This window comes from Phyllopteryx taeniolatus, chromosome 4 (assembly GCF_024500385.1).
Source record: "Phyllopteryx taeniolatus isolate TA_2022b chromosome 4, UOR_Ptae_1.2, whole genome shotgun sequence".
NCBI lineage: Eukaryota > Metazoa > Chordata > Actinopteri > Syngnathiformes > Syngnathidae > Phyllopteryx > Phyllopteryx taeniolatus.
This window is the reverse complement of record NC_084505.1, coordinates 23,970,348-23,981,547: the sequence shown is the minus strand read 5'-3', so window position 1 is coordinate 23,981,547 and position 11,200 is coordinate 23,970,348. Positions and strand designations below refer to the sequence as shown.

The 11,200-nt window shown below is 39.7% G+C and overlaps 1 protein-coding gene across 8 annotated transcripts in view; it reads left to right on the top strand.

Annotated features, from left to right (window-relative positions):
• Nucleotides 1-2,372: 2,372 nt before the first annotated feature.
• lef1 (lymphoid enhancer-binding factor 1) overlaps nt 2,373-11,200 on the top strand; it is a 72,525-nt gene continuing 63,697 nt past the window's right edge. For 2 of the 8 annotated variants that reach the window (XM_061770789.1, XM_061770788.1), the window contains exons 1-3: nt 2,397-3,060; nt 5,004-5,061; nt 8,621-8,745. In XM_061770789.1, the coding sequence (XP_061626773.1) occupies nt 2,857-3,060; nt 5,004-5,061; nt 8,621-8,745 (387 nt within the window). In that variant the 5' untranslated portion in view covers nt 2,397-2,856. Of the gene's footprint in view, nt 3,061-5,003; nt 5,062-8,620; nt 8,746-11,200 lie in introns of those variants that run through there. The other 6 variants (XR_009788165.1, XM_061770787.1, XM_061770785.1 and 3 more) reach the window with 6 other exon arrangements.

The following is an 11,200-nucleotide window of genomic DNA, read 5'->3' as shown; positions in this document are numbered from 1 at the left end:
GGTTGTTGGGCTCTAATTAACTCTTATGAAAGTGTGTGCTTGTGTGTGTGTGTGTGTGTGTGTGTGTGTGTGTGTGTGTGTGTGTGTGTGTGTGTGTGTGTGTGTGTGTGTGTGTGTGTGTGTGCTCTTTCCGCTATACACTGGAATGCCGCCAGTCCCAGCTCTTTTCCACGCGCGCCTTCCAAAACCCAAAAAGCCTTTGATCTTATTTTTTTTCCGCTTCCCCCCATTAATGTCTCCCTAGCTCTCTCTCTCTCTCTCTCTCTCTCTCTCTCTCTCTCTCTCTCTCTCTCTCTCTCTCTCTCTTGCTTTTTCTCTCTTTTTCCTCTATAGTGTGTGTATGTCTCTCACTCAGCTGCTGGAAATGTTGGCCCAGCTCCACACTCGGACCAAATTTAGTCATACAAAGGGGAGGGGGAACGTGGGGGGTGTCAAGGGGGGAGTCAGGCAAGGGGATGGGAGGGAGGGGTGGGTGAGGAAGCGGGTCGGAAAGAGGGGATGGAGGGGGGGGCTACAGGGATGAAAGAGCCAGCCGCTGCCAGATCAAAGGCAGCCGCAGCTCCGCCCCCAGTAACCCCCTCCACCCTCACCCTCCCACCCTCTTCCTTCTCACCCACCCTCCCTCCATCATCCTCACCCCCTTCCTCCCTCGCTGCACTTTTTAAGTTGAGCCGGCGCAGTCTGACGGAATTCTCACGCATGCCCGAAACACTGCAAAATAGGGGAATTTGATTATTTTTGAATATGAAAAAAAATAAAATACTATTTTTGTTTTTCAAATTAAAAAAAAAAAAGAAAATGTATTCATTTTCTTCCATTTTGAGAAAATATATCGTAATTTTATGACAGAATGAAGCATTTATGTGCAGAATATAGAGTTTTAAGGAGAAATGTGGAATTTTTGTGGCAGCATATATCATTTATGTGGCAAAATATAACATTGCAAATGGTTAAACTCCAAATCCCATGTTGACCCCCGACCCTCTGTTTTGAACACCCTGATGTACATGAGGCAAAACACATGAATTTTAACAAGTAAAATAATAAATTGTGAATATTCATATAAAAAAAAAAATGTCACACAAAATTATTATTGTATTTTTTACAGACAATTAAAAGCCAAGAAACCCAATCCCCTAAATAATTTTTTGAAAATCAACATAAATAAAAAAAAATATTTTCATAAATGAGCCACTGAGCTAGAGTGGGCTAACTCCATTTGTGTAATTTTTAAGTAAAGTGCAGAAATTAATATAGAAAGGCATGTCTTTCAGATGAACACTGATCTAAATCAAGGTTTAGTTCCAAATTTGACACATAGGGGACAATCCATTATTGCACTCAGCACAGTTCCTGATTCATCAGTGCAACACTGAGCCAACTGCCATTTACAAGATGACTCAGCCATGAAACCAGGCTTCACCTCCCGCAAAAACATGTCACAAAGTGATATCCAGAGATTGATTGAAGATTTCAAGGATGTTTGACTTTTGCAGTAAAAAAAAATTCTTAAACTAATTATTGAATATGATATATATTATAATTTGTTCCGTTACCACGCTTGTAATTAAAAATACTCATACCCAAATCATCTTTCCCCATTGAAATGAATGAAAATGCCATTAATCTGTTCTACGAACAAAAATGTTGTATCATGTTTTAAGAAACCTAGGAATGTACAGTGATGTACTTCATTAAAACATATAAGTAAATAGAATGTAAAGAATTAACCAGTTTGTGCATCATGATAATTCAATGGGCATTGTATGCTTTCTTCTAGTGAATGCGTCTTGGCCACCAGGGGGCAGTATAATACATGCACATATACTAAACATAGATTTGATTATGAAACAGAAGAACACTGTGCACTAAGATGCAATCGTTTTTTTTTTGTGCAGAGGATCAAGAATATATGCTTGTGAGTATTGCTGTATGCTCTTTCTGCATGTGTTGCTCCCACATGGTCAAACATAACTTCTTTAAAGGTTTATAATTACCGCAACAACGATGCTAGTTTTGCAACTATGACGTTTTGCATTGTGTGTTAGCATTAAGCTAGCGGACCTTCGTGAGACAAAAATGTTTTTTTTTTTGTAAAAAAAAATAAAAAAAAAAAGATCCAGGAATTTAACTCACTCCTGCAAAATGATAAAAGTTGATTGAGCCCGCTGTAGTTCTCAGTGGCTCAGATTTAGTATGGCCCTTGTAGTACTTTCCAGAATTGGACCCTGAGAGTGATAGGGGAAAACGGGACCCATCCACCACTGGCACCACCACGCGTGCTTGTTTTGAGACGTCAGTCCACGCGTGGGCTTGTGTGCTCGGTCCATTTGTTTGGGAGAAGTAAAGTGGGAGTGTCAGTCAGTGCTGACTGGAGAGGAGGAGGAAAAGGAGGAGGAGGAAAAAGGAGGTGGGAGCAGCTCCATTACCAACACACGCTCGCACACACCGGTTACATTACACCGTGGAAACGCTGCGGGAGCGCTGGGAAAGTCTTCTCCACGGAGTGTGTGTGTTTTGCTTTTAACATCACCTTTTGCCTTTAATTCCTATTTTAAGGATTGTGGATGCGCACATCCACACATTCTTTTTTACTTCTCCACCGGGACCCACAAGGGACTACCACATGCACTTTTTCTTTTTTTTGGGAGGTTTGGATAAATCATCTTTGAGTGAAAAGTGGTGATTTGTGGACTAGTGTCCTTTTGTGTTTTGTTTCCCCTCTGCAGGGGGTCAAGAACTTGGCTCCTTCCACTGGGAGTTCCTATACTCTCTTTTTCCTCAACACATTTTTGGGTGTTTTTTTGGGGGTGGGTGGGTGGGGGGGATTGTGGGCGCAAAAAGAGGTGAGACGACATGCCTCAGTTGTCAGGCGGCGGTGGCGGGGACCCGGAGCTGTGCGCCACGGATGAAATGATCCCGTTCAAGGACGAGGGGGAGCCGCACAAGGAGCAGATCTTCGCCGAGCTCAGCCACTCGGAAGAGGAGGGAGACCTGGCCGACATCAAGTCGTCGCTGGTCAACGAGTCCGAGGGAAGCCCCAACAGTAACAGCCACGATGTGAGTCACTCGGTCAGCCTCCGTCTTTGCTTTTTAACAAAACAAGGGAGGCCTCCACCTTTTATTATTCATTATACTGTACCTCTCTGTTTCATGCATACCAAAATCATCCTTTCATTTGACTTAAACTGGAAAAATAAGCCTGGCTCCGAAAAGAATGTACATTGTTCTTATCAGGAGCCATCAAGTCCTCCACAATGTATGATTATTTTTAATTATTCCTTCTGATGGAGACGTCTGGGTTGTTCGGTTTAGCCTTTTTGTTCGATCCGATGGCTTTATTTTGCACGGCAGACCGGATAAAATGCTCTCCCGGGGCTGCTTTAGGGCCCACGGGCCGTTAGTTGTCCAGCCTGCACACTCTGCATTATGCAATTTGTCGCTTAAAGTTTCTTTTGTTTATTTAGAAAATGACAAATCAAATGTGTAGCTGAGGCCTTGTGTGGAGTCTGCAAATGTGGGGCTTAAAAAGCTATTTATAGGTTAGATTGATGTTTTATAATATTTATGTAAAAAAATCATTAATTCTAAACAATAATTTGAAATGTATTATAAAAACATTTCTAAATGTTTTGAATATTTTAAATACTATACATGCCTTTTTACAAGAAACTATCAAAAGGCAAGCTTAGTCACTTGAGGTGATGTAATAATATATGTAAAACCATTTTTACTATGACTAAGAAGCAGGTGTAACGCTTGGCTGTTCAATGTTATTGTGAGAACGCCTCTGCGTTGAAGCTGCGAAAGTGCTGCAGTCGTTAGAATGAAGGGGACTTAAATGTGACTTCATTAAAAAATTTAAATGCATTAATAATAATACAAATATTTTTACTTTTAGAATGTTGTATCTTTGTAATATTATTTACAAATATTTAGTTTTTTTAAATAAATATGTGCCGTATTTCTTTTAAGTAGTAGTTATGATTTTTTTCAAAATATTTATAGCCTTTTCTTTTAAATATATTTTTTTCCTCAATATACTATATTCCTTCAATTTAAATAAAATGCAATATTAATTTAAATGTGTTATTTATCAAGATTGTAGTTTATTCTGAATTAAAAAACATCTCAATATTTGTAGTACTTTTACAATATAATTACTGTATTATTTCTAAACTTTCGCAGTATTTGTTCTAAATATTTGTAATATTTGTCTAAATTGTAGTGTTTTTCTAAATAGTTGCAATATTTTTTTCACAAAATTGCAAAAGAGTGCTTCTCATTTGCAGGAAATGATTGTACATCTTTTTAATTAGGTATTACACACACACACGCACGCACGCACACACACACACTATTATTGAACGTACAAATAAAAAAATTAGCAAGTTATTGGGATGTTCTGTCATTAACCGCCGTGCTAATGAAATTTGGGGACCCCTGTCCAGGATGAGACTTCAAAATGGTCTGAGATGTGAGGCTGACGTGGACTGAATGTTAATTAGGATGCACGAAAAGTTCCCCTTGCTCAGCTGGAAGCCATCCTAAGGGGGTGTGTGTGTGTGTTAGGTCTTCTCCTCAATCCTAACAGAAATTGGGTGTATACATTTTTTGGGGGTAAAACATGAAAATTCAATTTGTAAAAAAAAAATGATGACAGCCTTAACAGACGTAAGATTAGAGGCTGGAATGGGAGCGAGTGAACTCATAAGAAAACAAGTTAATTTGTAAAGCCCCTCAAGGCCATGGCGCCTTAATTAAGTGGGAGAGACGCTTGTCTGTAAATTTGTGTGTGTGCGTGCATGTGTGTGTGTGTGTGTGCGTGCGCCTTGTTGACAAGCAAAGAAAAAGAAGCACATTGATCCTGGGCCGTGTTATTCTGCGATCCGCTGACCACATCAGCAGCTCCGTGTGTCTAACGGCGTCTGAAGGCCCTCCCAGTCGATTCATCGCCATTGAATTTCTTCCCTTTTTTGTGTGTGTGTGCTTTTTTCACACAGGCGGCGAGACAGTCCCAAGATTCATATCATGAAAAGCACAGAGAGCATCCCGACGATGGTGAGTGACGCAAAAAGATTCCTTTCTCCTTCATGCGCCCGGAATGAGATAAATGTATTTGAATGCTTATAAACAACAGTCACACTGCTTAATACAAGGCCTTTCCGGAAATAACTCTTCACATACAAGCGAGCAATCAGATGAGAAAGAATACAATGTTCCATCTCCAGTTTTTTGCTATTTCAAGGCCCATAGCAAATAATCAGAACTACCCTAGATTCCAGTGTATGCTACTTCTAGGGCCTGGAAATGTAAGGAAAAAATTAGCCCCCAGACACCAGTTTCACTGATGGACACAAATTAGGTGAACATAACAGGATGCATAAAAACATTCTCACAGCCCATGCCTGACATTAAACGTTGAGTTGGCCATTATTGCCAGTCAATTATTGCTTGCCGCTTTAATTATTATATTTCATTTACATTTTAACATTCTCAACTGTCATACAAGTGAACAAAAACAAATCTAACTGCTTAAAACAATAATGAAATAAAACGTGTGGTGTAGAAAGTGAAGGCAGAGTCCAGTAGAAGTATAAAAATAAGTTAACCGCTGTAAAACTAAAAAAATCGATCAATTGTGTAGTCACAATTAAATCGCTGGCGTCAAGTGGAAACCTTGCATCTCCAAAAACCAGCACTTTTCAGGAAACCCCGCAAAAACGTTTGTTGAGCCATTAACATTGTGTCGTCAAAGAGAGCAAAGCATTTTCAACACTTTATATTGGTCAATAATTTGTAAAAATAACATACCCATGTCGGGACTGACCGATAGTGTCGATTTATTAAAAAATTGTCCAAATTTGACATCTTCGGCCCGACGCCAGCAAAATTGTGATGGCCGCATTTCGCTGCGTGTGCCCGGGGGGGAAACATCTCTTTACATTAAGGCTTTACAGAACTAACTTTTAGGCATAGGCTTTAATAGTGTAGTGAGCAGCCAAGGCTGAGATAATAATCATAATAATCCATCCATCCATTTTACCGCTTTAGCCTCGCAAGGGTCGCGGGCGTGCTTTAGCCTATCCCAGCTATCTTCGGGCGAGAGGCGGAGTACACCCTGAACTGACCGCCACCCAATCGCAGGGCACATAGAAACAAACAACCATTCACACCTACGGGCAATTTAGGGCAATTTAGAGTCTTCAGTCAACCTACCATGCAGGTTTTTGGGATGTGGGTGGAAACCGGAGTACCAGGAGAAAACCCACGCAGGCACAGGGGAGAACATGCAAACTCCACACAGGCGAGGCCGGATTTGAACCCGGGTCCTGAGAACAGTGAGGCAGAACCAGTCGTCCACCGTGCCGCCAATAATAATAATAATAATTCAGAGTAACTGTCATTCAAGTGTAAAAATAAGTTAACCGCTGTATATTGATTGTAACCAGCCATTATTATACTGAACAGCCCAGCCAGGACAGAAATGCTACGCTACTGCTACATTGCAATACGAGGGCCTCAACATGCCGGAAAACCCAGATTTTTGCAAGCGTGCATCCTGACAAAACGTAAAAAGCCAAAATTCACTCAGTCGCTCCCCCTTACAAGAGTCGATCTCAAATCAATGAAAATCTCAACCACAGAGGACTTTACCCCTTTATTTACGTCTATCCACTGTGCTGCCTTTTCGAGGCATATTTTTCTTAAATCATCATCATGTGTGAACGTTTTTGATTGCGCAGTCCCTTCCCCATATTTAGATCAACCTCGCTGGCACCCGTCACACATTCGCCACAATAAACGCGGCGTCGGGGTCACACGCGGGCGCCACTCGGGGGCCTCACGGGCCTATTGTGGTGTGACCTCCACTTGGCGGGTCATCGGCGGGGCCTTTGAGGCAGAGTGTGCCTCCCCTTTGTTCCCTTTTTACTCCGCCCCGCCACCACCCCTACCCCATTCCTTCTCGCAAACCAAACACTGCTTTTCTTCACAACAAGATCCATGTTGCCGTCGGGCTAAATACCACAAACACACTCCCCCCCTCACACCCGCCCCTGGCTTTATGACACAGTTGAGTGGCGAGTGACGCTGAATTGAGTCCTCTTGTATAAAGCGCCGCCTCCTCCTCCTGTTCTTGTTGTCGGGTCATAGAGGAACAGTTGGGGCGTCTCCTGTTTTGACACACTCTGTATGTTCTTCTAATTGGTGCTAATTGGCACAGAGGGACTCCATTGTTCCTGCGCATAATACAATTTAGTCAGAGTCCTCTGTGAGGCCGCCGACAAAAGGCCGGGGCGAAATGCGCTGCGGGTTCAAGCGATATCATTCAGTGTGATGCATTTACATTTCAAGTAACGTTTTGGATGAATCGCACTTGTCTGAGTAGTTTTAATGCAACATACTTTGTACTTTTATTTGAGTATTTTTTTTCATTTCCATTTAGCTACATTTTCCGTTTGCTACTTTTATTTTCGTTAGCCTGATATCACAATTGCCCAAGTTATTTTAAACTTAATGTCACAATATCAATTAAAAAAATGCTATTGTACTTGCTAAAAGTGTCGTTTTTTTCATGATGTCCGTGCAGATGGACAGTTGAATCGAGGCAACTGAATTTTTTTTTTCCAAAAATGACTTGGGCAATTATGCTATTAGGCTAACGATCTGTATCTATTGCTCCATTTGTTTTGGTTGGTCAGAGAGACATTTGTCACATGACCATGCAACAGCTTTGTAATCTCTGCCTGATGGGCCTGTTGTGCTGTTTCATATTAACAAAGTTAATTTAACTACCATTTATTGTGGCTGAGTTTGCCTCAATTGATGTTTTTTTTTTTTATAATTATTATAAAGATTTAATTTATTATTGTTTTACTTAACACGATAACTATATTGTTGGGCGTTTGACATTACCGCTTTAATAAAAATTAATCCGAAATTACTCTTTAGTTGCTCAGTACTTGAATAGCGTTTTCTCTGAATACTTAGTCTTAATACTGTCATTATTTGGAGAACTACTTCTTACTTTGAAGTAATATAGTCATATTATTCTCAAGTAACACAACTCTTACTTGAGAATAATTTTGGCAACTCTACCCAGTTGTTTATTGACTTATTGACAGTCTTGTATAAATTACCTGAAAGCAGTACTTGGGTAAAATTACAAGTAGCTTAACAAGAATTAACTTTGGTAGAAGTTGAAGACACCTTGTAGAATAGTACAGTATTTGAGTAAAATACTTATAGTACTGTTACTAAATGTACTTAAGTATTGTTAAATAAAAGTATTTTAAAGAAGTAACTGGTAAGAATTTTTACCATGATTTTATCCTGGATTCTTTACGATAGAAGCATAATATCCAGAAACAACAGAAAGAGGCTTAAACTTGCATGTAACAAAAATGGTATCAGGAAAAAGGTATTCAAGTAAAAGTATACATTGTATTTAGTCAATGTAGTCGTACAATTGAAAGATGCCAGAAATAGAATTAACAAAGTAAAGTACAGATATCTGAAAATTATACTTGAGTACTAGTATACTTGATTATACTTTTGTACAACTCTGTTACATTACAAGACTGCTTATTTAAGTGTGTCTTTTTTGTTTTGGAATCAGTCAAACATCAGGATTTGTACAGCAAAGGCCACGCATACCCGAGCTACCCAAGCTACATCATGATGGGCAACATGAACGACTCCTACATGACCAATGGCTCCCTCTCGCCGTCCATGCCCAGAACGGTAAGTACCAACTTTAATACATACTCTATATACGGGTGCATCTTAATAAATTTGAATATTGTGGAAAACGTAATTTTGTTGTTGTTTTGTTTTTAGTTAGCATCTTGATGATTACAGCTTCCAGCTTACAAATACCCAAAATTCACTATTGCAAGAATTTATAATATTACATAAGCAACAATCAAAATTATTTTAAATATAGAAATTAGGTAGGAGTTGGCCTTTAATGAATCTTTGTACTATATGAGTTCCACTTTCCAAATTGAACCAATTAAATAAATGAACGTTTCCACGCTATTTTTATTCAGTGATTCTCAAGGTGTTGGACGAGCACCTCTAGTGGTACACGAAAGAATTACTGAATTCAATGTTCATGTCATAATGTTCAAAGTCTGCAAAAAGTTACAATGGCTTAAACATTTTTTTTCTCAGTACAGTACATACAGTATGTTACGTACAGTTCAGTTGTATTTAACATTTAAGTACAATACATTTGTTTTTATGTATTTTGGTACAATATTTATATTTAGCTTTTATGTGCAATACCTTTAAATCAGGGGTGTCAAACTCATTTTAGTTCGCGGGCCACATTTTACCCCAATTAGATCTCAAGAGCGCCGGACAACAATATTTGTGGCTTAAAAATCCATAAATATCAACTATTCAACATTTCCCCCATTGTTTTGGTGCAAATAATTACAAGTACTTTCGGAAAATATTCACATTTATTCATTATTATCTTGTTGCAAATTTTGTTGCAAATCATATGAGCAGTTTGAAATTTTTAACCATAAATTATTTCAAATGTATTATGAATCAGTGCGCATGTACCATTCAGTTATGCATCTGTTGTAAATGTATACATAAAAAAATAAGTTGTGGCAGTGCATGAAAAAAAAAGGTTCCAACAAACCAGTCTCTTTTGAAGTGAAGCTTTTGACTGAAATTTTGTAATATTCAAAGTCTTAAAACATTTCTACAGGAGGTATTTATTTTCACAGTGTGAACATAGCACAACATTTTATATTATTGTGCTCCTGAAACTTGGCATTGTTTGGCCTTCACAAGTGCATCAATGTCATTTAAGTGTTGTCAGTACACCCTCCAGTGGATTTGCAGCAAAAGTTACTTTTATGGAAAAATAGCAGTGAATGTGTTCGCCATCCCCACGGGCCGGATTGGACCCCCCGGCGGGCCGGTTCTGGCCCGCGGGCCGCATGTTTGACTCGCTGCTTTAAATTTAATTATTATTTAAGTAGTTTTTATTTTCCTATATCTCGGTGCAGTGTTAGTGTTCAAACTGTGCAGAATGTTACAGTGGCCTGCAATGATATTGATTACACTTTTTGGGAATCCGCTAAGGTTGAATCAACCACCCGCTTTTTGGGAATAAAACTTCTGTCTCATTTTTTATGAACACGTGGACCTACTACGCTACTATTTGCATATTTTAATATTGGTCATGTTGGTGGTACTTGGTGAAGAGCAAAGTATTTTTTGAGGTGGCATTTGCTGCTCTATTTTAAGAACAACTGTTCTATTTTATGAAGATGCACCTGTATATACACGGTTTCCTAAGAAAATGTCATCGCTCTTTGACTAGCCACCCAGATGAAACTTTTTTTTTTTATGGTCTTAGAAGTGTAAAAATTAGTTAACAACTGTAATGCAATGTATTGATTTTAGCTGAGCTAAATTAGCTTGCTTGCATGCTCACTTGACTAGCCTGGGTAAATGCTTTTCATCAGGGCAGAGGGGATGGGTTGATACCCTCGGAATGTTCTGAACTCCTGAGCGGCATGCTCTTCTGCTCGCTCGTTGGTAGTGAATCAGTGAAACAGCGTCTCTGCTGGTCACAGCCAAGTGGTGCACGCCGTCTTGACTCACTGTAAAATGCAAAAACAACAAAAGCACTCTATCTTAACTTTGATAACAAGAGACAATCTTTTTGAGGCTGCTCATTCTTTTGGCATACAGTAAGTGTCACAAAAAAAATTTTGATAGAGCAAGAGTGCCCGCTGACTTGAGGTTTTCCGCGAGAGATATGCAATGTCTGAAATTTAAAGGTTCATATTGTATGACGTCAGAGGCATCCGTCTTGAGGGGTTCCACTGACCTCAGTGTGACAGAGGCCGGGCTCCCCTCCAGTTGAGTAAGTGGTTGGGTCCAGGGCCTACGTCCCCCCTGCTTTCCCCCTGTAATGACCTAAATATCAGGCCAGCTGCAGGTCCATCACTGGCAGCTTCCTGTGTCCCCTCGCAGCTGTCCACACTAATGCTGTTATGTCCACGCGCGTCTCCGTATCCCACTCAGGATGACTGGCAGCATTGCCAGTGGCTTTGGGCTCATTATGTTACACTATGACACTATGAATTGTTTCTTTGAAGTTACTTGTATCTTAATTCTTAGTATTTACGTTTTATTATTATAAACAGGTCCAGAGGCTAATTGTTGT